Raw genomic sequence first — 27003 nt, 5'->3', positions numbered from 1 at the left:
CAAAGCAAAAATATATCCCCAGAACCATTTCATTGAGGCGCCAATGAAGACGAAAAAGGCAGAGATGAATATGGAGAGGAGGAGGGAGGAAAATTGGAAATCGGATTCATCTCTTAGGCTACATTCAGTTTTTTCCATTTTTACAAAATCATGTTGTGCAACCAAAAAATGTCAAGGTGAAACTTTATGAAAACTACATAAAAGTAGGCTATATATATTGTAACCCCCCTTCTCGCTACACACACAGCAATGTATAAACAAATATTCACATATTTAAGTTTTAAGTTAGAATAAAACAAAACAATAAAGTAGTCAATGAAATAATAGAACAAGGTAATAGTGGGTAGACTATGTGTGCAATACCAGTGTCATATGAGTAATATATGTTAAAGTGCAAATAGAAAACTTTGGTTATAGTGGGTATGGTAATGTTCAAAACCAGCATAAGATTATAGTCCACTCAGAAGCCAGTAAGAATCATGGATTAGATTTAAAAAAAAAAAAAAAAGTTGTAACAAATAAAATATTATTAAAAGATTAAAAGAAACTGGCTTGAAAAGTGAAGTTTAATATGTTTTCCAAGGCAATGCCTTTAAGGTACCACGAGGTGGCGACACATGTTACATAACAGCAGCTGGTTTCACTTTGTTGCTGTCATCTGTCCAATCGGTGCTGCTGTTGCTCCGACTGACCGCCAGGGGGCGACGGAGTGAGGAGGCGGGCTTTAAGGAACTCCATTCAAGCTAACATCTGTTATTACTGTACATCCGTTTAATCCGTATTTATTTCAAAATAAAAGCAGTGTAGTACTTTACCTCAGTATTTCAATTGTATGCTACTTTATACTAAATTATACAAAATATAATCCAAAATTATGTGTGATTATCGGTTAAAATAATACTTTATTGATCCCTGGGGAGAAGAAATTGTTTGTTCTTAAAGTATATTATTTATTTTCTTGTTTGTGAAACAATTCTATTATGTTTACATTCTTGTCTTTTCATAGTCATAGTTAATATTTAATAATAAGCTATTGCACTGTTCAATCCCTGCACTGTTCACTTTTGCACTACCACCATTGCACACACTCTACCATAGCACCTTATCAGGGTCATTGCATCACATGGTCAGTCCATACCAGACCTTTGTAATCACTTCACAAATTGTTAACTCAATTTCTGTGAGTGATTTGTATGTATGATATGAGATATGTGTGTGTGTGTGTGTGTGTGTGTGTGTGTGTGTGTGTGTGTGTGTGTGTGTGTTTGTTGTGTTATGGTTGTCTAAGGCTAAGCTACTGGATGCCTAAAATTTCCCTCTGGATGCATAAAGTATCTATCTATCTATCTATCTATCTATCTATCTATCTATCTATCAATATCCAAAGTAATTAAAATGAGCCCCTTTTTTACTAAGTATTTATTATTACACTGTAGTATTGCTACCCTAATAATCTTTATCTGAATACTTCCACCACTGCTATTAATGATTGTTAATGGGTTCAAAGCATATTTAATTTATTTAGAAAATTCACAACAGAAAGTAGCTCTTCTTCATCGTTAGCTTCACTGACTGTAACTGTTGTGTCAACAGCAGCTCTACCATCCTCCCACACTACAACAGTATCGGTACTAAACACAATGGGGCTGTAATGTCAGTGAGGGGCGATCTTGGAACATCTTCTCAAGAGTACTGATTCTGTGTATGGATTTAATGATGATGAAAAAAAAGAAATTTAAGTTCAAGGTGGACTTTGAGCTGGACGATCTCTCGTCGGTCCCCTTCGTCAACGGTGTCATTTTTTGTAAAGTCAGGCTGCTGGACGGCGGGTTCTCCGAGGAGTCTTCTCGGTGAGGATGTGCGGTGTTATACAGTCATTCAAACACTGATTGTTTTTTTTTTTAAGCTTGCAGGTTAAAATAGCTGAGGAGCTTTAGCCTACTATGATACATTATTAGCTAGCTCACCAGCTAACATGCTACATGACTAACGTTAGAAACTAGCTAACGTCAGAGAGTTGTCTGCCACTGTGACGGTGTTTGTGGTTGTTCAAATGTAACGTTGACGTTACCTTCCAGTCCAAGCTATTTTAACCGAGGCAGAATTGTAAACGCCATGTAGTTAAGCACCGACTGGAGAAAACAAACTTTAGCATGTGTGACAATTAGCTACTGCTCTGAAATTAGTTGGTATTTAGCTACATTTCAGAGGCTCACTTCCTCGCTGGTTGTGGTATTGATTTAACTGTGCTATGAGTAGCCAGCTGACTTGTCACATAACTGCCACACAGCTAAATACGACTCCTCTGTCTATTGATGAAGGGATAACGTTACTTTGCCGATATTCAACCAACTTTGTATTATAATAATGTTGGTAATATGTGTAAATGAACTATGTTAAACTTCCGTTCATCTTACAAGTGCCCAGATCTCTTGACTCTAGGGCTGGGCGATATGAAGTAAGTCAAATATCATAATATTATTGACAAATACATCAATGTCGATATTGTAGGGTTGACTATTGGTGCTTTAACTTAATATTGCACAATGAGATTTTAGATAAATAATCATCAGTAATGTAGATATAAGTGGGTAAAGGCAAATAATTTAGTTTCTAGCTATTCTATTAGTCTGCTTAGAAAGTTACATCACTGTACTTTAACACAGCCTTTAAAACCAGGAAAAGACAACACTTATAACGATATGACGATATCTAAGACGATATCTAGTCTCTTATCACGATATCGATATAATATCGATGTATTGCCCAGCCCTACTTGACTCACTCTGTTTTGGGCCTTTACGTATTTATAAGTTACAGTTAACGTGGCTTTTTATCATTCTGCCCCTTATAGACTACAAAGGGGAAAGCATTTAGGGCTGCAATTATTTTCATTATAGATTGATGCTCAGATTATTTTCTTGAGTACTTGATAATTTCGTCTATAAAATGCCAGAAAACGTTTTAAAAAGCCTATTAAAAATTCCTAAAACGCAAGGTGATGTTTTCATATAGCTTTTTTGTCCAGACAACAGTCTAAACCCAAATAAATGTATTAATTTACTGTCACATAAAGACGAAGAAAAGCAGCATATTTTTGCAACTGAGGAACTGGAACATGGTAATGTTAGGCTCTTTTGTTTGAAAAATAACTTAAACAATTCATGAAATATCAAAATAGTTGCAGATTTATTTTTCTTTCAATCCATTAACCATCTACATCATTGCAGTTTTCATCCAAAACTCAAAAATATTCCAAATATTATCATAGAAGAAAGAAGAAGAAGAAACCCTGTAAATATTCACATTTAGAAGCTGGAGCCAATGCATTATTATGATTATTTTGTGTTTTTGCTTTTACAAAAAAAAAAAAAAAAGTGAATTTATGTAACGATTACTTTCTGTCAATAGGCGGATTGATTAAATGCCTAATTATTTCAGCTATAATTAGAAATGTTTTCCTGCGTAGCAGAATGGACAAAGTGATAATGTTGGTGGTACAAAATATGTTAATATGATATGATAATTACACTGAAATGGTTGTGAAAAGGAACTAGACGATAAGACATCAAATAACATAGTCATGAAAAGAAATGACATGACCCTGTGCCAATTATACAGACTACACACTATCAATACACTGCTGGCAAGTTGAGACAAGCAAAGACAGTCATCTCCTCTTTAACCTGTTTTGGGTTTTTGCTCATAAATTAGACTGGCTTCCAACATTGGACTAAGAGAATAGCATTGTTTAAGAGTGAGGCTGTAGGGATTAGATGGCTTCACCCGGATTATATAACAAGCCCTCTGTTTGCTCTACAGTAAGTAGCTCTTATAAAACGGCTTGCTAGAAAGGCCCAGTGTGTCGGACTCTGCGAATCAGGATGCTTCTAAGTTCATGACATTAAGGTTATTTTAATATAGCTACAATTAAGTAATGTATTCTTTGTACATTTTGTTACATATGAGCAGCCACTGCAGCTGAATCAAAGCGAAGAAACACTAAGAGGCTTTTAGTCCCATTACCCAGACTATGAAGCTGATACGGTGCAGATTCTAATTAAAACATTGTGTTCTGGTTCTGAAATGTTTAAACTAACATAATTCATAGTCACGAGTCTCAAGCGTCATTGAAATTACATTTTTTTTGCAGCAGTCAAACGTCACTGTTTCCCCTGACACTATTTTGAGTCATCCCAACTGTGAGTGTAAGGGAAGTGAGGATTGTTGTTTTCTGAGCCTTTCTTTTCCTTTGGTGTGGCTTTGTCATCAGGAGGACTGCACCATCGTTACTGCCCAAAACAAGTTTTCCTTGTTATATATCAACATTTTTAGTTTTCTATGTAACAATGTGTTAATGAGAGAGTTTATGCCTGAAGCCTGACGGCAGCTGCTTTGTTAAAAGGAGAGCAGCTGTAGTTTAACAAGACATCTGACCCATGTATAGAGATGAAAGTGACAACCTCAGCATGTGCTTAAAAGCAGACTTACTCACACTCACATATAATAGGATTTTTGCTGCACTGAGAAGTGCTGTGAGTTACAGTACATGCTATCAAGCCAGAATTCACTAAGCACACAGTGTCCAGCTGGCTGGGAGTTCCCTCTCTGACTCTGGGAGTTCACTCTCGGAAATGTATCAACCCCAGGATGAAGTCAGTGTTTGTAAAACAATAGTCACGCACGTTTTTCTTCTTCTTGCGAGGCAGGGATGCAGTGCACGACTCGGGCCTGTATATTCAGTCAGTCTTAACAGGGATCTGCACACCGTGGTGATCGTTTAAGTCTTACATCATAAATTTCTTGCATTGCAACATGTTCTGTTTGTATCCCTCGTCTTTGTCTCTTTTTGTCACTATTTCGGAGGTAAACTGCATCATTGTTATTTTTACTGTATTTGAGAGGAAACCCATCAGCTCTGCTTGTATTTAAATCCAGCAGAATTGGTCCAAATGAATGGCATGTGGATTATCTTGACAGAAGGGAATTGGTTAGGTGAGTGGGAGAGGAGAGGATGCCAGTGAAAGAGAGGCCATCTGGGGTATCGTAATGCTGCCCACGCATACACGCTCTTTTCTCTTTCACTTCATCTCATTCTCTCACTCAGTAGAGTACACCTCACTCTCATTTACTCTCTAGTTATTGACCGGGGATGTGTGCACGTGTTTCTCTTTCACTCTCATGCCAAAACGAGCTACACCTGCCACCGTAACCTTTAGATCAATTGGTTAAAACAGCACTGTAATTAATTAGCTTGATTAATGAGTGGCCTGAAGAAATTGAGGCTAAGCATATAAGCTTGTATTGGCAACTTGAATCAAACGGGGGAGAGATGTGAGGATTGTTAATCCATTAGTCATTCAGCCTTAGTGACTTTCATTGTTATGTAATAATGATATTAAAACTTAATGAAATTAAGTTTTGCTCTTGCAGTTTAGGGATACAAAAACAAAAACAAGTGACAAGGCAAGAAGTCAATACTAATCTAAAAAAATCTTTGTTCATTTTTTTTTTTTTCAATACTGTTTGAATGGTTGTGAATAATGCTGCATGAGTAGGGTTGGGGTGTTGCTTGAAATTTCTTGATACTATTGCCAATGTAATACCTTTTGTTACTGATGCAAAACCTCTTTTTCAATCATTTGCTTTTAAGAATATATACATTTATTTCCATAACTGTTTTGCATTTTACAAAAGAAGCCAACATTCTCAAATGTTAAATATGCGGCTGAAGCAGCGTTACAAAAACCTCTTCTAAATGCAATACAGTCAAAAATTGGCAATTGCTTTAAATTTTAAATCTGTAACTTTTTTTTTTTAATGAAAAAAAAACAAGTAAACAAACAAGACTACAGAACAGTTGATATATTCAATGCCAGTTTTTCTTTCTTGTTTTTTTAATTTTTGTTAGAGATAGGGCCATTTTTGGCCGTTTGCAGATGATCTGTATCTGCTGAAAGCAGATAAAGTTAATTAAGAAGTGTACTACTTTGGCTCCGCTACAGCTCTGTGTCTGTCCCTCTGTGTGTCTAATTTATTAAATAATTGCTTAAAGCATTTAAACAAAGTTTTGTGTTAGAGTTTGTAACATTCCAAAATCTTAATTTTGACTTAAAGATTTTCATTTTCACTGTAAATGCATATCGGTTTTACTAACTATTAATAATCGGTATCGGCCTTGAAAAAACACTATCGGTCGATCCCTAGCTTTTGTGCATATTTGTAAGAAACCTTCTTTCCCATGTATAGATATGATGCATTATGATTCTGGTAAGGAGCCAAATACAATCAGAGGTTATAATGTGAGTTTTCCAAACTGCAAAAGGAAAGAACCTGCTTTTCAATTGTACAGAGATGTGTTCAAATGATTGAGCTACATAATTACTCCAGTTGTAAGTTGGCTTTTGTGACCACAAAATGCAGCCCATGCACAACAAATGCATTTCTGACATTACAGAGTGCTGAAAGATGGTCTAAGTGTTTGTGATTTCCCTTTGCAGGGAGCCAGTGCAGGCCAACTGTGTTCGATGGAGGAAACGGTTCTCTTTCCCCTGCAAGATGAGTGCCAATGCAGGGACAGGTGTACTGGACCCTTGTATGTGCCGTGTGTCTGTCAGAAAGGTACAGTATGTGGCTACTGAGCTCCAGATTTCACATACAGTAATACCTACATTAGGGCTGGGTGATATATCGATATTATATCGATATTGGGATATGAGACTAGATATCATCTTAGATTTTGGATATCGTAATATGGCATAAGTGTTGTCTTTTACTGTTTTTAAAGGCTGCATTACAGTTAAGTGATGTACTTTTCTGAACCTACCAGACTGTTCTAGCTGTTCTATTATTTGCCTTTTTCCCCACTTAGCCATTATGTCCACATTACTGATGATTATTTATCTAAAATCTAAGTGTGAAGATATTTTGTTAAAGCACCAATTGTCAACCCTAGAATATCGCCGCAATATCGATATCGAGGTATTTGGTCAAGAATATCGTGATATCTGATTTTCTCCATATCGCCCAGCCCTAACCTACATAGTGTTGATTCATAATCTCATGCTTTGCATGTGAACGTACAGGGTTCAGGTTAAAGATGCATCAGGCCAGGGGTTTATGCAAAAATAAAGGCTGTTGTTCTTGTCAGTGTAAAAACCAGGCTTAACCCTTCTGTTGTCCTCGGGTCAAATTTGACCCATTTTTGGGTTTTCTTTAACCAAATTGTCAAAAAAAAAATCACGTGGATGGTTCCATACAATGCTCTTCCCAATAAAATAAAGGATCAGTTCACTACTTTCATTGAATTTGGGTGTTTAATTCAATGTTATAGGATTTGAAAAAAAAGAACATTGAAAAAAGTGATAAAAATGTCAGAAAAAGCTTAAAAAACGTGGGGGAAAAACAACCAAAAATGTCAAAAAGCCCAGAAAAAAGTGACAAAAACATCGGGAAAAGCGACCAAAGTGTCGAAAAAGACAACCGTAAAGTTTTAATTTTAAATTTTGACCCAGAAAAACAAAACGTTGCATGGTCGACGGGAAGACGATACAAGGGTTAATAAAGAGAAGTGTATCATCCTTGCTAACAGACTTGCTTTACCTGCCTTAAATTCTGGTATTAGTTACTGTACGTTCACATGTATGTGCCAAATTGAAACTTGAGAGTGAAATATGAACTATAAAACGCATTTAGCAAGCACAGCATTCTTAAGAAAACAGACTCATCACACAGTGAAATCTTTTGCCAACCATCCTTTTTCTGTCCTTTAACATTTAACCTTAAACATGAGTGTGCTCTGTGCTGTTAATCACAGTTTATAGGCTATAATGGCCAAAAACAGCAGTAAAATCAAAGAAATGGATAAGCCTGAATAAGCCTTCCTGGTGAAATGCATCTTGTGTTTCCACATTGTAGCTGCAAGCTATTTCTGGTGTGCCCTTTGTTTTAGGACACAGAGCATGTCAACTACTCAGAAACTGAACTGTACTGTTGTTTTGCTTTTTTGGTTTTGAACTTTAAAATGTCAAACAGTTGCCCCTGCTACAGCAAAATAGTAGTTTTGATGTATAGTAGTAGTAGAAGTAGCATGTTTGTAATAATATTAGTTTACCAGACCAGAATGAAGTTGTTAAGTTACCATTAATAGTACCAGGACTGGAGAGCACTTTGATTTGTATGGAGCCGAAACATTTAATTAAACTTTCTTTTCCTATTTTAGAATTTTGAAACTCAAATCCATTTCAAACACATTTGACGGGCAGATCGTGATCACTAATGCAATGTTTTTTTTTAATTGAATCATTCTAAAATGGAGCATACGTTTAGAGTTCAGTTTAATTTAGCTATTTATGCTTCTCTTTTCCAGGAGCTGAAAGGTGGGAAGGCATATGCAAAGGTATTTCCTCACATACTTATGTCATCCAACCCCCATCCCCTAACCCAACCTCCAGTTCGCCTAGATTTGTAGTAATCAAGCATATTTATGTAGAACGCCATGTGAGCCCGTAACAAACAGATGGCCGTTGCTGCCTGCGGGTTGGCTCATTATGTCATATGTTATCGCTTTTACTGTTTGCAATTAATTATTTACTGAGCAGGCTAAAGCTCCTGTGGACTTTCTAGACTGGATGAAAGATTTTTTTCCCTGTACATATTAAAGGAATACGCCACCGTTTGTTGAAATAGGGTTATTCACCGTCTCCTCTATATTTATAAGAGTGGAGAAACGCATTTTTGTCTCAGTGCATGCATTGTCTTAGTCCGGCAGCGCCGGCGCTAGCTTAGCTTAGCGTAGTGAATGGAATCCTTTGTTGCCAGTTAGCATGTCGTGAGTAAAAGTGAGCCAACAAAAAAAAAAAAAAATTACTTCTTGTGGCCTGCGTATTCACAACGAGTACAAATAGCAATTCAGATTAAGACTAGACGATTCCCTAAGCAGGTATTGATTTGGGACTATATTGGGGCGAAGCACAGCCGAAGCACTGCTACTTGGGCGCAGAGATATCACGCTGCACCTGAAACCCCCCAACTTCCGTCAACATACCGGCGTGAATAGCTGGCTATTTTTCCTACAGTAGACAGTGAATGGCGATGAACATGGCGGATTTTGTGAGAGACGAAGAGGATGACTTCTCAGACAGTCAAGCTCCAGAACCATACCTCTACGAACCAGAGTTTTCAGAAGAGGAGCTGCGTGCTTTGGAAATACAACGACAGGAGGAGGAGGTTGAGATCGCTCCACAGCCCGAGGACGTGAGGATGAGAGCAACACGAACTGGTGGTGTGAGTCTGGGGGAATATGCCAACATATGCCGACTGAAATAGAGTGTCTGTGCTGTGGCAAGTGGGACAAGGTACTGCCATAGATGACCAGGCTCAACGTGTCAGATCAAGATGAGCGTGCCCGCAGTTGTGTCACAGCTACCGAGGATTTGTCGGCGTTGATCCATCCTGCAGTCCTTGACTTTTTTTTTTTCCGGTGCAATAAAGTCAACTGGGAAAAACGGCGAATGGACCCAATAAACAGCTGTCCACAGAGTAAGTGACTATTGTAAACATGACGCATGGTTATTTTACGGGATAGATCGACCCATATTAGACCTGTACTCGCACAGAGTTGCTGTGTGATATCTCTGCGCCCAAGTAGCAGTGCTTGTACTTCCACCCAATATAGTCCCAAATCAATACCTGCCTAGGAAATAGTCTAGTCTTAATCTGAATTGCTATTTGTACTCGTTGTGAATACGCAGGCCACAAGAAGTAATTAGTTTTTTTTTTGGCTCACTTTTACTCATGACATGCTAACCGGCAACATAGGATTCCATTCACTACGCTAAGCTAAGCTAGCGGTGGCGCTGCCGACTAAGACAATGCATGCACTGAGACAAAAATGCGTTTGCCCACCTATATAAAATAGAGGAGACGGTGAATAACCCTATTTCAACAAATTGGAGAAAATCACCAGCTTGTCATTGAAGAAAAAACAACTTGTTTAATATTGTTAATTTTCCCTGAAATTTCTCCCATGTCATGACTGCTGGCATTTTACATCCCGAGATTGTCAGAGTGCTGACTGGGCCAAACATCATTCTCCTAAAAGAAAACGAAGTTCACCCATTGTCATTCTTTCTCCTTCAGCTTGGTTTTGCAGATCTGAATTTAGCAGAGTTTGCCGGCTCAGGGAATACAACCCGCAGATGTCTGCTGGAAGGCTACGATACCAAAAATACTCGCCAGGATAACTCCATTCTCAAGGTAACATTGAATCTACGGTAACGCATCCACACCAGTCTAATTTGACTTCTTCAACTAGGAAGCAGGAGCGGAAAAAGGTTTTTGCATAAACGTCTAGGATTGAACAATTGCTAGGTTACCAGGTAGTCCGTTAAATTGTAGCCAGAAATAAACCATTGAAGAAAGCGGTGTCAACTGTGGAAGATAAGAGGCAAATTAAGCCATTATCTGCTTTATTTCATGTACAATTTTCTTTCCTAATTTGTGACAAAGCTAATGAACAAAAAGAAAAGAAATTCTCACCTAACATTTTGAGTTAGTCAGGGTATGCTGATTCCCCATGGCTCTTTCAGATCAGTTGATTGATCTCCAGTTACTTTTTTAGTTTTCTTTCTTGATTCTCATCAAGTTGGAATAAAGTACAACTATGCTTGAACCAAAAACACTTTTCCTTTTCTTTCTTTAAACTAAGAATCCAGGCTAATGGAAACCTTTAATGCAAGTCAAATGTGAATCATTTAACAAGTCTTTTTTTTCTTCTTTCTTTTCATAGGTCATCATCAGTACACAGCTCATGTCAGGGGATCCTTGTTTTAAAACGTAAGTTAAACTGATATTTTTCACCTTTTGTATGGCGCCAAATCTGCTTTGGTGTGCAGTTCATGCTGTATTAAGTCAGTCAGGGTTAGTGGCAGCTCACTTGTAGTTCAGTCTAGGGCTGGGCAATATGGAGTCAAATCAAATATCACGATATTCTTGACCAAATACATCGATGGCGATATTGTTGGGTTGACAATTGGTGCTTTCACTAAATATTTACACAATGAGAGTTTTGATAAATAATCACCAGTAATGTGGATACAGTGACTAAGTGGGTAAAGGCAAATAATAGAACAGCTACAACAGTTTGGTAAGTTCAGAAAATTACATCACTTTACTGTAATGCAGCCTTTAAAACCAGGAAAAGACAACACTTGTGTCATATGACAGTATTACAATATCCAAAATTTAAGACGATATCTGGCCTCATATCGATGTCGATATAATATTGATATATTGCCCAGCCATAGTTCAGTCATTTAACCTGCAATTCCATTGTAAAACCATTTATTGCAGACGTTTTTTGGACTAAAAAAGCTTGTGAATTAAACTATTCTTCTGCCTGTGCTCGACTATGCGCTTGCCCAGATTTAAATATTTACCGTCTCCCTGGGAAACCAAAACCAACCCAGTGACCTGGACTGGACTGTAATTTAAAGCAGTGTCCTCTTTGTTCTATCAGAACCCCTCTCTCTCTCCATACATTCCCTGTCTGTATCTCTACTACCACTATCACATAAAGGCAAAAACCCTAAACAGAAAAAAAGATTGTGTATTATGTGCCAAAGTTATGACATTCAATCTGCTGCTATAATCTGCTGCTCATTGCACTTGTTGCTGCCGTAGGTGTTGTACTGACAGCTCTCAGCACTGCACGTCAGACTTGAGAAAGTTTCATGAGAATCAGACCAAACAGAATTAAAGGAGAAATCCGGACAATTTTTATGTTAATCTTGATCGCTATAGCTATGCCAGTACTTTCTATAGAAAAAAACCCGACCCGAATCAGTGCAGGCAACACGGAGTAGCTGCAGCTACGTGTACAAGCGTCCCCTGAGCTAAAACGGCAGTTGTCGGGGCAAGTTTTAGAGTGCCTTTGTGCCTCTTAACAGACACAAAATGCAATTAATATGTCTGTGCCACATGAACAGGGCCCTTACGTGTCAACAAGATGCATTTTCAACTCAGACATTGTTTAAATTCACCTACCTTGGTCCCTGTCTCGATCCTGCCGGTAGCTAGCTTGCCCTGCTAGCTGATAGCCGTTAGCCGTTAGCGGCTAGCTGCCGTCCGGTGAGTGTATTCAGACAGGCTTCTGTGATAATCATCCCAATAACAATCCACGGAGAGGCGATGGTGTGGCTATGGCCTCCAGAGGACAGGTCATGTCACGTCTTGAAGTTTATTCCCCCCTAAAAAAAAAACAGTAGTGCGGTAGTAGCTGCTCGCTGCTAGCTGCCCTCCGGTGAGTGTATTTAGCCAGGCTTCTGTGATAATCATCCCAATAACAATCCACGGAGCGGCGGTGGTGTGGCTATGTCCTCCAGTTACTGAAGGCTAGCTTTAGCTTGCGCTTGGAGCAGCAAGTTCATCTGCCTGTTGCCCCTCTGTCTGTCTCGTTCTTTCCAACTCTTGTGAGGCTCCTTTAAGCAAGCCGAAAGAACTGTTGGCTAATCAGAATTTCACATTCCAAAAGCATTGCTTGATTTCATCCTGCAAGTATACTGCAAGTTGTCGCACTAGTTATTCTAGTAGAAATATGACTTTCAGTGAAAGTATGTGTCAGAGAAATGCTGTTTCACCCGAGGGCAAAATTTGACCTACAAATTATTCAGTAGCCTGTATGTTAATGCCAAAAGCTGCAGCTTCTTTTATTGCAGCATGTATTCAAATACTAAGCATCTACGGTATATTCACTTTTGGCTTTAGCTGAATGCTATTCTGAATGCTAATATTTTATGCTCTTTCCCTTAATGTTTTAATCATCACGACCCCATTTCACCCGCTTTTTTGTCTTTCTCACCTTGTTGTATTATTAGACAATTGACACATTGAAATACAAGACAGGAGAAAAAGCCTTATTGTCTTTCCTGTGTCACCAGGCCTCCCTCCACAGCCACAGTGATCGGGATCCAGGGTGATGGAGAGAGCCTGCTGGAGGAGAGGAGGGGAGGGGACTCACAGAAAGGCTGTTCTGGTGAGACAAATCATGCCACATTACACTCATCTGCCCTGCTTCGTCATCCCATGTTTTCCAAACATTCACAGGCACCTAATAGAGCACACTTGTTAGCCATCCTATTACGTGCTGAGTCTTAAGCCCCTGACACACAGGTCAGTGACTCGAGTCTGGTGTGTTCTGTGCCGTTGTCCGTCGGAGGGGCCGTTGGCCTTCATTTTGGCCAACCTGACATGCTCGGTCGGAAGGCGGGCACTGGACTCAAATGACCAATCTGATTGGTGGAGTGCTAACCCGGAAATGACGAGCGGGATTAGCGTGACTAACTAACACCTCTCAAAATCTGACGAAGATCTTTGTCGATCTGAAATGACAACAGATTCAGCAACTGCATAGCACATTTCTCGCTTAAAATTTTTTCAGAAACAGGTTTCGGTGAACTATTTTAGTACAATATATACAATTGTATTCTGAACAAGCCGCCATGACAGTCTGGCTTTGAATTTCCGGAGAAACCAGACCCACGTGACGCGTTCGTCCAATCAGCTGCCGGCGTCAGTCGGCATCGCTTCGTGTGTTCCGAATCACTTTTTTTGGCCAACTCGGGGAGACAGTCAGTCCGACTGCCTTTTCTGCTGAAAGTCGGCCGTCGGGTTGGTGTGTCACCACTCATTCACTTTTACGTCTGTACAACAACCTCACTGTTTTCTGGTCTGCTTTTATTTGCAATGTTAAGCTTCTGCTAATAATTGGTGTATATTTACATTAGAATGACATGCACACATCCCTGATAACTTTCAGGAAAGCTGAAATATTTCACCCAACATTTTGACTTGTAATCACAAGGCTGAAACTAATTTTCAGTTTGATTAGATCCCCATCTGGATAGCTGTGTAAGCTTACTGCGCACCTCATCACTTGTCGTTGTTGTAGCATCAATTTCTATTATATGTGGCTAGCAGATCTAACCAACAGTGGAAATAAAAAGATTCCGAGTAGGTAATTAGAGGAAGGCATAATTAATTGTAAGTAGTACCTTCTGATAGAGTGCTCTGTTATATTAAATAATTCATTGCTTTATAACACCCTTGGCAGTAAAAATATTAAGTAACAAACTCAACTATAGCATAACCTTTGATTTACCTGCCTCCTCGACATATTTAGTTCCAAATTTGAAACCGCACTTAGCCCCTGCGGCTAATGCAAACTGACCATTGCCTGCTGCTCCTCCACATTATTAAATGTTTCACACAGGTTATTTGTCACAGAGTTTAGCAACTTATATCTACAGTAAAGTGCAGACCAATTTTGTTTTGCACACTTCCCGCACTTTTTTGTTGGCATACAGTATTACTTAGAGCTGCTGCAGGTGACATGCTCTTATTGCAGGTTAGTTGTTGAAGTCAAACCCCCAACACATCACAACAAGCATCAATTTCACCGTCCTGTGCTGTCGCATGGAAAAGCGCAGTTATTCAAATTTTATGGAAGTTAAGCTCTAGTTTCTTACTTTCCTTCATTACTATTGACAAGTTAATTAAAGGTCATATGACATGCTGCTTTTTTGGATGCTTTTATATAGACCTTAGTGGTCCCCTAATACTGTATCTGAAGTCTCTTTTATATAGACCTTAGTGGTCCCCTAATACTGTATCTGAAGTCTCTTTTATATAGACCTTAGTGGTCCCCTAATACTGTATCTGAAGTCTCTTTTATAGACCTTAGTGGTCCCCTAATACTGTATCTGAAGTCTCTTTCCCGAAATTCAGCCTTGGTGCAGAATTACAGCCACTAGAGCCAGTCTCTCAATGAGCTTTCCTTAGGATGTACCATTTCTTTGTCTGTAGCTTTAAATGCTATTGAGGAGGAGAGAGGGGGGGCAAGGTGGAGGGTGAGGGGGGGGGGTGTGGCCTTGGCCAACTACCACTTTGCTTGTTTGCAAGCCATGATGTCTCTCTCTTTCTCATGGGTGGGCCAAATTCTCTGGGCGGGCAAAGCAGAGAAAGGGGAGGTAACCTTCCTCCTTATGACCTCGTAAGGAGCAGATTCCAGATCGGCCCATCTGAGCTTTCATTTTCTCAAAGGCAGAGCAGGATACCCAGGGCTCGGTTTACACCTATCGCCATTTCTAGCCACTGGGGGACCATAGGCAGGCTGGGGGAACTCATATTAATATTAAAAAACCTCATAGTGAAATTTTCATGCCATGGGACCTATAAGCTGTAGGCAGATGTTGATATGATAACTGATGTCTGATTCTTTTTATTTGTGTTTGTGTGTGTGTGTGTGTGTGTGTGTGTGTGTGTGCACTCATACTTCATATAACAGCTATTTATCTCCAATCCAGCACAATCCTGTTACATTTCTGTTTCACCCCCCTCTGTCTTGTTCTGTGTGTGTTTCTCCATGTGTGAACAAATTGCAGTGTTGTTTCTTATGGAAGCGTGTAGCGCAGCTCTTTCATGTATAATTCACACTGGTTCTCTTTTAGATTAGCTACAATCTGCTCTAACCCTGTAGGCTCTTGCGTGTTTAAAAATAGGAGTGTGTGCAAGTCTGTCTAGGGGGTTTGTGTGTTTGTATGTGCACACCACATGTATTTGTCTGCTGAAGACCAAGATCTTTCCTATCAGCATCATCGTGCAAGTTTGCAGTGTATGTGTGCTGCTGGTGAGTTTCATGTGTTTGAGCAGTATCAGTTCAAATGGGAGGTTTGGTAAATTAGGAGGAAATATGGTGTAGCCTTTTATTTTGTAGATGGATTTTTGTCATAATATATTCCTGAATGCTTATTATCCCCCAAGACAAGTTGGAGTGTTACAAATCATTCATTGAGATCATAGAAATAAAATTATATTTCTGTGATTGAGATCTTCTGTTAACCCTTGGATGAATAGGTCACTGGAACCTACAAGGTTCCATAAGTGAGTCAAAGATGACCTGTATCAGTATTAGAATCACTTTTTTTCATAACAAATATATGCTATGTTCAATTTTAAACCAAATAATTATTTAAATTCTACACTAGATTTCTTTTACCTATTTAAAAAAGACAGTTGCTTGTTTTTGAAAAGGTTAAGAAATATGTGCATTATATTGGGGGGAAAAAAACAGTAGCCAGGTCATGTTTGACACCTATGCTGCGTCTCAGGGTTAATCTCTTTTGGAATTGTGTCTATTTTCTGTTGTGTTGCTGAGGCAGAGCCCTTTCCTTCCTTTCCAGCGGGCATTTGAACTCTGAACTCTTCTGCTTTGTCGCAGCGCAGCCTTTTGCCCGTTTTTGCCTCGACACATGTTCATGTTGCTGCACGTGTTTTTAAAAAGGCTCAAACTCGAGACACTATTGTACATACAGTTCAATCTCTTTGCCTTTTGGGGGGGGGGGGGTTCCTCTTCAGCCTCACAGATATTGTGTACTGAAGATGATTTCCTTTACATTGCAGAACCACCTGAGCTGTGACACGGTTGTTATCGTTGGATAGTATTGTAATAGTATTAAACGACTATTCCTCTAAATGTGTTTATTTGTTGCCAAACCCCAAGCAGAGCTACTGCTGTGTTCAGATACTGGTCAACTGTGATCAGTCGCTCATTCATTCAGGGATGCTGAAGTAAGGGACAGTGTGTGGGAGACAGAGGAGAGTTTTCTCTGTTGTTGTATCCGTTGGTAGAAATAAGATACAAATCAATAGCTAGTAACACAAACTGGGTTTATCTCTGTGGTCTCAATGGAAACTTGTCTAGTCGACAATCTCTGGTGATGTCTGTTTAATCTGCAAATAACAGTATGTTGTATACTTGATCATTTACAAAAGAAAGAAAGAATTTTTACTGTGTTGCTGCTTTAATTTTGGTTTAGTACAATCAACCAATGTTATGTTTAAAATGTCTTTTGGAAATGTATAAAAAGTGGTTTGCAACCCAGCATTCTTGTTTGGCCCCTGATCTCTGTCGAAAGTGTTGGGCTTTTGATTCCGCACTATGTTGTTGAAATAGAGATTGGTGAAACGAACAAGTCTGTGTGCGGTCCTTCTCCTTCAATTAGTACAATCGACCACATATTTTCACGTCAGAAACACGTTGTATTACTTTGTTCAGCTATACCTACTTTCATTCACAAAAACTATCTACGCCATACACCAATCTGGTGTATTGAGCTGAGAATGAGCCATGGTATTAAATAAGTACACAGCATGAGCCTTGCACGTTTGGTTCTTGTTTGTCCCGTGCCTCTCTAACTATATGTGGAGGCATAAGAAAAGTTGAACAAGTAGCTTTTTTACCATTTATGGCAGTTTGTTGCAATAGAACAGACTCTTTCTAAAACAGAGCTTTTAGGCCTTCGTCATCCCGTTTGTCTTTTCTTCTGTTCTTTCTAATCTCCCAGAGAGTCGAGAAGGGAAGTGTCCTGTTGTTTCTGATGAGCTTGGGGGCTGCGGCCACTCCCGAACGTCCAGCTACGCCAGCCAACAGTCCAAACTTTCAGGTAAGGGCACCCAACATTTAAAAAAAAATGTGTAAATGTTTTTCCTGATTTACTGTTGTCGACCTGACATGGATGGCAAGCAATCACACAGACCATGTTTGCAGATGGTATATAAAGTATATGTAGCTGTCCAAGCTGGCTTTGTGAGTGACAATTAAAACTAGTTGTTACCAGCGTAAACTACACAACACATAAATCTTTCTTTTTTTCTGGAGAAAACTTTGTGTCAAACTGAGAAAAGCTTTTGCGAAAAGCTTTTGACTAAAGAGGAGGGAAGTGATAAAACTATGTTCCAGTGACACTACACCAGAGCAGTTCAAACCTGAGGCCTGAGTTTCCATTACAGGCAGATCAGATGACTGTAATAAAAAGATCAGAGGAAGCAGAGAGATGCGCTAAGAACAGCTCTAATGCCTCTCTAATTTCAAATTTGAAAATGTATTTCCTGCCTCGTATTAACGTGTGGGAAGTTTGCTCTTCCCTTGCCGTAGTGATCTGATGCCCTGAGATAATCATAAATAAAAACAAAAAAAAACAGACAAAATAAAATACAAAAATAAAATACCCAACAATAACATAAGATACAAACAATAATCATACCAAAACAGTGTGCTAGCAGTAATAGAATGCATTTTTTGTTTAAAGATACATTTTGAGAAGTGATTTTAAGGATGTCACTGATTCTGAAAGCCTCCGATGTCTCTTGCTCGAAATGGCTTCCTGCAGACGTGAACAGGGCGTGAGTGTTACTGTAACTTTACTGCACCGCTAAATCTTTTAACACGCTGCAAGTTGCAAATCCGCTTGACAGCACATCAAAATGGGTTTTGCCAGAAAGAAAACAAACTAAAACTGTATAATGCCTTATATGAATACTAGATCATTGATTTATGAATTCATGTTTTCATTCAGACATTAGGCAGTAAATCTGTATCTTCTTCTGCACTTGTCATTTATTCGTAAAGCAATTATTGGACTTTTATGTGCATACATCAAATTGATCCACTTTCATTAATGTTTAAATGCATGCATATATTATGAATGTATCTCAGTAGATGGTGGTTGCAATCTCTTGAATGCTCCAATGCACATTTGCACGATTTCTCAGGGCATACAGCTACTTAACATTACTGATCATAGTGATGGTGAAACCTGGTGAAGAATTTAGCAGCTAAATTCTGTTTTGCAGAAAACAGAGCTAAAGAGAGTGACTATTGGACTTACATTCAGAGTGGCCAAAGAAAATCAGCAATTGCAGAATTAAGACCTGCTACTGTATTATTATATTATCAAATCTTTGTCCATCTCTCTCAGGATACAGCACAGGTCACTCCCGCTCCTCCAGCATGTCAGAGTTCAGCCACCGGAGAAACCATTCGGTGGGCAGCGCCTCAACGGGCATCGGCAGCCTCCCAGAGCCCAGCGAGGACCGAGACAGAGAGTCCAGACCCTGTCCTGCTCTGCCTGAACACCCGGTCCCCACCACCAACAACCCAGCGGGTACACCAGTACGGAGCGCCTCGTCCTGTGAACGACTCAACAGGTGAATCTTTAGGTGATTTGTCAAGTCAAGAAAGGTCATTTACTAAAAGTATCCAGATAATAATCATTGTCATACAGAAAGCAGTCAGCAAGTCATGTTGATCTCTTTTTATTGTAGGTAACAGAGTAGCAATTGTTTTAAGGAAGTTAACAAACTCTAGGCATAATCACACCTGAGTCTGTGTCACATTTCAGGAAGCAGCTGTCATGCAGTAAAAAGCAGCGAGGCAGAGCAGCGGAAGAGTATGTGGTTTCATTATGTGGTGTCCATAGCGGAATGATGGTATTAAGTACTTTTATAGCTTAAGGTGCACTTTATATTCAGTCTTTGAAGACCAGCATTTAGTCATGTAGTTCTCACGTCATTATTACCTCAGACACTATAGCGTGTTTTACTTCATCCAGTTATCAATGTTCAGGTTTCCAGTTTTTTTAAGGAATAGTTAGTTTTGGTAAATTTGCTTTTTTGCTTTCTTGCCGAGAGTTAGATGAAAAAATCTATACCACTCTCACATCTGTACATGTCAATGTGAAGCTACCACTAGTTTGGTGACAATGAGTCGACTAAAAACATAATTTCCAGCTGCTTAGATGGAATCCCTTGGCCCACAGATTGGCCACACCCTTGCTTAGCACTAAGTGAAATATAGATTCACCATGAGAAACAAACCACATTTTCTGTTTGTGGTGAAAGCCATTAGTTGTCAAATAAAAGTGACTCTCGTTTATCCTCTCCTCAGACACCCTGTGAAGCAGGACTCCATGGAGTCTCAGCTAAAAAGAATGGACGACACGCGGGTGGATGCTGACGATGTTGTGGAAAAGATTCTCCAGAGTCAAGACTTTACACCCAGCCTACTGGACTCCAGTGCTGAAGGTAGGCTACTCATCCAGAGAAACAGTAATGGCGTTTACCCACTGCTAGTACCAGCTCTGCTCGACTCGGCTCGACCCGACCGCGGTGCCCCGTCCTCCATTTTCCATTGCAGATTTAGTACTGCCTCATGCCTGAGGCGAGCGTGGCTGGTTGTCATAGCGATACCGCAGGAAACTGCCGTGACCTAACGCGACACACACACACACACACACACAGAACGTCAAAAGTTTGTTGTTTTTTACTCTCTGCAAGAAAAATGTAGTTTCTAAAGAAGCTGGAGGCAGCAAAAAAAAAAAAACACCGCTGGCTAAACTATTTAAAAATGGCGGGTTTGTTCAGGACACTAGCAATGATGACGCAGTGATTAGTGACGATTCTCTCCGACCAATCAGTAGTCTGCAGGTTTTCACGTCACCTTTTGGTATCACCTCAGCTCGCTTGGAACCTCGACGGAGGTGATACTAAAAAAAGTACCTGTTGGCAGGTACCAGGGACTTTTTTTCGTAATGGAAAACCAAAAAAGGCGAGTAGAGTCGACGCGAGTCGAGCTGGTACTATGTAATGGAAAAACGCCATAAGGTGTCTTTTATAGGGATCACCATTTCTGCAGGTTTGTTTGGGGTGTCAATGTTGTATGTCTTGTATCGTCTCTTCAAGGAAAGGTTAAAGTTACAAAACACAACCTTATTTTCAAACTCTGTAGCAGAAATGTTAATCAATTACTCGATTAACAGGAAATTAATCAGAAACTGATTCATAAAAAAAACATTATTTTTAATTAAACTAGGGATGCATCTAACAATCATTTTCATTATGTTTTATCTACCAATTGTCTTCATTAATCTATTAATTATTTTGTTGTTAAAATGTTCTTGTATGTCTCTGACCAACAGTTACAGTGATATAAAATAAAAAGAAGCAGAATATATTTGTATTGAGGAAGCTGGTATCAGCAAATTTTGGGCTTTTTGGGCTTGAAAATTGACTCAAAAGCTAAATCAATCATCAAAATATTTGCTGACAAATTTTTCTGACCATCAAATAATCACAAACCACAAATATCATTAAATTTGTATCAATCAATCATTGGTTGCAGCCCTAGTCTGGAGTATGACTGTGTGTTACAGTAAATGCACAGCTACTTTGCCTAACACAATAATTAACTTGACAGTACTGTGCTACCCCATGAGTCAGTCTGTGTACTTTGAGGAGAATGGCATTGTTTTTTCTTTTCAAGGTCTCATCCAGCTCAAAGCTAGGAAAAGAAAGCGGCTGTCAATACATGATTATTTTTAGATTGCCTAGCAACTGGCTGCTCGTCATGACAAGAATTATACAGGAGGATGTGGGTGCTCTCTGTACTGACCGTATGACTACTGACTACAACTCTGTCTGTTTCAGAGGAAGGCTTGCGTCTGTTTGTTGGCCCTGGGGGAAGCACAGCCCTCGGAAGCCATCACCTTCCCACCAGGTGAGCATGGGATATTCACTGAACTTAAAGCTTTAGTGCATAACTTTTTTACAATAATGAACGTCTGTTACATTCAAGCCATTGCCAAATGAGTTGGTACAAAGCTAATGAAGACTATCGGCTCCACAAAACTATCTCTGTATTTCTCAGCATGGCTGTGTTTAGAAATTGGTCTCGTCCGGCGACTTAAGGGCACAGAAACTCCAGTAAAGATAATTACCTCTAGTCCATGTTTTTTTAATCCTCTGTGGCCTCCTTGGCTGTGTAGCAACTGTGTGGAGGAAGGGTGGGGGTGAAGCGCGATCACGGAAGGTTTGTGTCATGTGGATGCACCGACAGAATTGTTGTCATTACTTAGAATTCTTGATGGAGGCGACAGAAACTACGCACTATAGCTTTAACTCATTAGGGCTCAACACTAACTTTTAAAAGTGGTTGCCAGGCTGGCAACCAGGCATTAGCTTCTGGTTGCCAGAATTGAAAATATGGTTACCATTTTTAGTCATCTTATATTTTGAGTACAAAAGATACTATGCAGTTATGTCAGCTCAATAATAACAATGTGAAAAAGAAGACTAAAAGCTTTGTTACGATAACCAAACAAAATTATTTGTATAATATACAATATATATATATATATATATATATATATAATAAGACTATAAACTGTGTAGTACTGCATTGTGTGTGTCCTAGACCCTTAAAATGTTTTTTACCATTTCAAACATCTTAATTTGCTTCGCCATTGTCTCTAAAGCGCACGTGCGGTGATGTCTGGTAACTGTAACATCAATTTTTAAATATTTAAAAAAATATATTTTAGGGTGCATGTTTTGCTGTTTGCTGTCCCCATTTTAATGTTATAAAGTGGTTGCCAAGGATCAGTTGCCAATTTCTTAAAATGGTTGCCAATGGCCGTAACCGAAACTGCTCATATTAAATTATTTATACCATTCATAGTAGATGGAGAGGGTGGAGGTAGTCGATTAAGTCTTTTGTCAAAGGTTCAACCATTATTGGCGCTTCCAACTTTCTCTGGATAAGAGTACAATAACTGTTGTCTAGGAGATTGTGTTATTTTACTGTTTCAGCTTTTATTGGCACATGGCTCTAGGGATGGCAACATCAGTCTAACAGTTGGTCCACCACTTTGGTTCAGACTGACACGTCAATGACTAGTAGATGGATTGCCATGCTATTTTTATTATAAACCTTTCCTCCATCTTTGGTGTGAGTGAAACATCTTAGCAGCTATTGGATAGATTCTCCTGAGAATTTGGTGGGAACAATCATGGGTGAATCATTTCAGTGATCCCTTAACTTCTCATCTAGTGCCAAAATCGGCTCAAAGTTTCAATTTGTCCACTACTTTGGTTTATATGGACTAGATACATGCAAAACTAATGACATTACATAATCAGATTAATGTAGATATAAGGCCGGGTCATGCTGCAGAGCATCTGCTGTTTGCTTGGGTGAGGATAGGATTCAAGGACGCTTTAAAAGGGCACTAGGTCAGAGAAGGGTGTGAACCGTTTACTGATATAACTAGTAACTATTTGTAAGAGAAGTGGCGCTAGATAAGTAGGGATAACAGCTGGACGCAGGCCCTGGCATTAAGATGATACTGCCTATCAAGCCAGCGTGGCCAGCCACAGCAGTGTAGCAGCACTAAGCAGACAATGTAGATGATGTAGATTATAGGGCCGGGTCAAGCTGCCAAGTATCTGCTCTTTGTTTGGATGGGAGTGGGACTTAAAGGTTGCTTAAAAGTAAATTAGATCAGGGTTAGTCTCGCATTTCTTTAAACCAATCACAATCATCTTGGGCAGTGCTAAGCGCCGAGCGGAGCCACAGTGCCGCTGCAAAACAGCCTTGGGGAAAGAACTTGTTTTGGTGGATCATGTGTACTTTCAAAGGTTGTTTTAGTCGTGCAACAGAAAACAGATTGGACAGATAGTCTAGCTGGCTGTCTGGATTTACCCTGCAGAGATCTGAGGAGCAGTTAACCATAGTCCTCATAAATCCACTGGAGTTTAAAATTACAACACAAAGAAGGCATAAGGTAATGGACATCCGGAAAGAGTGACATCCGGCGGAATTTCCGGCAGAACGATAGCAATCCCGGAAGTAGATCGTCGTGGATATAGACAAGGTCAGGGTTAGAAAATGGTATCGCCTGTCATTTCGCCCAGTATATTAAATGGCACAGCCTGATACCTACTACAGTGCCTAGTGATAGGTTGAAACATAATGTAACATACTTCCATAGGAATGCTTACTCAACTTTTCTGTATTTAAATAATGACCTGGTTTGGTGCAGAATTATTTACTAGAAAAAGCGGGAATGATTGATTCAATGATGATGCATTGTACGTTGTCAGCCCGTTCTTTGTGATATGTGAGCCAGATATTACGTTGGGTTGCTAATTTTGTCTTTTTTTTTTTTTTTTTTTGTTATCCCAGGGTTGGTGCTGGAGCGTACGAGCAGGTGGTCATAAAGCGTTAGACCGGCAGCGTCTCAGAGGTGGACTGACACTGCTTACATAAAAAAAACTGGAGGCAAGGCTGTGTCAATTTCACTCTGCATTCCTACAGCACAACCGTTACCTGATCAGCAGCACCGTCTCTGACCTGATCATTCTGTGAGCGGGTGACATTACAACAGTGCCCTCCTGTGTTCATATCTCCTGTATGACACTGTAGCTCCCTGATAGATTTTTGATTTTTAAGAGTGAGAGGTAAGCAGTTATTATCTCAGTTTAAACATACAGCTATGAATTAAGTGAAATGAAACATTGGCCATTAACATGTATATAACTGAAACTGTCCACTCCTTTCTGGGTGTAGATTAGCCTCATCTTTTGAGGTCAACTTTATTAGAAACTGGAAGAAAACGATTAGTCTTTCTCTCTAATGGAGGACACCGGGGAGGGCTATATGTGTGCATCATCAGAACAAATGGAAATCTACACTGAAGAGGAGTATGCAATGCGCTTTCAATACATTCCTTTAGTCTCTCAGTGTTTGTTTCAGACTTCCTTTTCAAATAGGACGTTGTATTTAATATTAGCCTATAAGCTGCTAAAAAGTTGTAGTTGTTGGCACTCTGACAACCGTTGGTGTTTTGAAGTTGAGAGTATTTTACTACAAAGACGAGGCATCAGACTTAAGCTACTTGATGAGTGAACGTGGACTGTGTGAATGTGTACGTGTCCGCTATGTGACAAGACCACTTTTATTAGTAGTAACCGTTATCCTGTTATCTTGGATGATTGGAGGGATGTGACATGATCTCCTGTAAGGAATGCTATATTGGTACTTGCAAAAAGAAAATGGGAGAACATGACAATTTGCTTTCTAGTAATCATAACGGGTCCTTGTTCTCATTTGTTCGCGGAGCTATGTTTTAGAAAGTCCTACACTAGTAATCTGCCCTACAAAGGCAAAACACAGCAACATATATGTTCAAAACTTTTTGTTCAAAGAGTTTTTTAATCCAACTTTCTGACTATACTGATATTGATAATCCAGTTTCTTGAATTCATATCTTAGCAGATTTTAGTAAACTCCATCTTTGCTTTTGACTCTAGTGACATTCATGTATACATATTTATATGTATAACATTGTAAATTATATTTATTTCACTATATATTAATATTAATAATAGATGTACAGACACCCAGCAAAACAGATACATTTAATTATCATAATTTAAAGACTGAATAATGAGAAAAGTTTATTTTCGTAAACAAAAATAGTTTAAAAGGACAGGAAAGCTGAAAAAACACATTCTGTTGGTACATACTGTGTTTTCCCCCTAAGTTACTGCTGTCTGCCTTTGTAGGGCAGTTGATACCGAAAATAAAAAAGGGGCTTCTGTGATGAATATTACTATAAGAAGGGCATATATCTAATGTCAAGCGTTTCAGCCATGTATCTATTGTATACCTATGCTTTGCAACTTAACTACATCTTTCTGAGCTGGCCTGCTGACCAGGAAGCTTACATCAGTGAACAAATGGAAGATCCTGTGACGTACTAACAATTTAATTAATGTGTAACTGAAGCATACTGTAATTTGTTTCACTTAAGGATTGTACAGAGGACTAGTTAAGTAATCCACTGCCATAAGGAAAATACTCAACAGCACCTGTTTTTAAAAAGGCCTAGAGTACTAGTTTTGTGCGTGTATCTATACCTCCTAACATCTTAACTGTAAGATTTGAGAACAGTCTTAAAACTAGTATAATTAACCAATGCAATCATAGTCTTGCATTGCCAGACCTATCTCCACAGCGCTGTGTCAGTGCTGGAGTATGGTCTGGCTGCACTGCTTAATTTTCTGGGGGGGGGGGGGGGTTCTTTACACCAATCACAATCGGAGGAAGGGGAGGAACAAAGACTGACAATGATGTCAGACATCTGGTAAACCAGACTAATGCAATCAATACATGAACCATTAGTGCTACAGACAAAAATATAATCTAAAAACATACACAAATATATATCTGCTGAGTTTTGAGCTCCTGATGTTGTCATGAGCATTCACTATTTGCATTTCCAGCCTATTAGAAGATTAAGTGCACAATTTATTCATTTTATTAGCAAATTAGCCAAAGTACACAACACACTGTTATTACCTGGAAGCCTGTTAGGCCTATGCATAATGCGAATACTAGATGCATTATAACTAGTGAAAACAGACTGTACAGCATCTGTAATATTCTGTCTCCTGTCATAAGCCATATTAGAGGTAGGATAACTCCTCCAAGATAAACTATATACATGTTAAATCAATATCTGCACATGCATTATCAGTGTATGGTGTTTTAACTATACGTCAGTGTTCTCTGTTTTTATGTCTGTATGTTCTGCATGATTAAGACATCCTTTTGTTAGCTTGCAGAACTTAAAACCTGTTTTTTTTTTTCTAATATTAATTGTGCCATCTTTTAATCTGAATATTACCACATTGAAGGAACAATTTCGCTTGCCTATTTAGCATGTGGGAAAACATTTTGTTCTCATTACTTCATGTTAAAAAACGATATCTGTGCAGTGTATGATGTAACTGTAAATCAGTGTTCTCATTTTGTTTCTATTTTTGGCAAGGTGTAAATGTCCAATGTTGAAAAATCACATCTGTGAAGATATCATCGTCTTTGTTTTTAAATCTTTCATTGCTGATATTGTGCCATATTTTTGCTAAATATTTTTATTGTGAAGACAAAAAAAGGGTTAACACTACATAGTTAAGACAGTGTTAAGTGCATGATTTATGGCTACCAAATAACTATCGGAGATGTTTTTGTTTTACCTGTGTGACACAGGTATAATTATCATGGTACCTAACATGTTGTTACAAACATGGTTTCTTCTTCTCTTCTGTGAAGCTGTTGTCTATGTCTAAAACTGTTAAATGTATTCTCCTGTAAAGTGATGTTCTGCGCTGTTCTGACACTGTCCACACTTGTGCTTTCGACCAACATTTGCTTCTTTAACATGTGTACTGGATGCTTCAAATGTGTACCTTGCACTGTTAAATAAAACCGTTAAAAACCTTGAGCATGTTTGAGATTGCGCTTCAATTTGGGTATAATGCACAACG

At 39.1% G+C, this 27003-nt stretch overlaps 1 protein-coding gene across 2 annotated transcripts; it reads left to right on the top strand.

Annotated features, from left to right (window-relative positions):
- The first annotated feature begins 1568 nt into the window (after nucleotides 1–1568).
- fam102bb (family with sequence similarity 102 member Bb) lies at nucleotides 1569–26960 on the top strand. Of its 2 annotated transcripts, XR_004102026.2 has the most exons (12): nucleotides 1569–1850; nucleotides 6501–6621; nucleotides 8369–8398; nucleotides 10141–10257; nucleotides 10790–10836; nucleotides 12939–13033; nucleotides 17403–17501; nucleotides 18816–19044; nucleotides 19784–19920; nucleotides 21322–21391; nucleotides 23858–25010; nucleotides 25063–26960. XR_004102026.2 is itself a non-coding variant. In XM_031282320.2 (11 exons), the coding sequence occupies exons 1-11, from the start codon at nucleotides 1705–1707 to the stop codon at nucleotides 23898–23900; spliced, it is 1134 nt and encodes a 377-aa protein (XP_031138180.1). In that variant the 5' UTR covers nucleotides 1569–1704; the 3' UTR covers nucleotides 23901–26960. The 2 variants fall into 2 exon arrangements, 1 of the variants encoding a protein (XP_031138180.1); XM_031282320.2 differs by having other exon boundaries at nucleotides 23858–26960.
- The last annotated feature ends 43 nt before the right edge of the window (nucleotides 26961–27003 follow it).

This window comes from Sander lucioperca, chromosome 11 (genome assembly GCF_008315115.2).
Source record: "Sander lucioperca isolate FBNREF2018 chromosome 11, SLUC_FBN_1.2, whole genome shotgun sequence".
Taxonomy (NCBI): Eukaryota; Metazoa; Chordata; class Actinopteri; order Perciformes; family Percidae; genus Sander; species Sander lucioperca.
Note: the sequence above shows the minus strand (reverse complement) of the source record. Positions and strands in the feature narration are given on the sequence as shown.

Coding starts and splice junctions, on each gene's coding strand:
- fam102bb (XM_031282320.2), top strand. CDS start 1,705: ATGGATTTAATGATGATGAAAAAAAAGAAATTTAAGTTCAAGGTGGAC. Junction 6,622..8,368: donor GCCGTGTGTCTGTCAGAAAG/GTACAGTATGTG, acceptor TCTCTTTTCCAG/GAGCTGAAAGGTGGGAAGGC. Junction 13,034..17,402: donor CTCACAGAAAGGCTGTTCTG/GTGAGACAAATC, acceptor CTAATCTCCCAG/AGAGTCGAGAAGGGAAGTGT.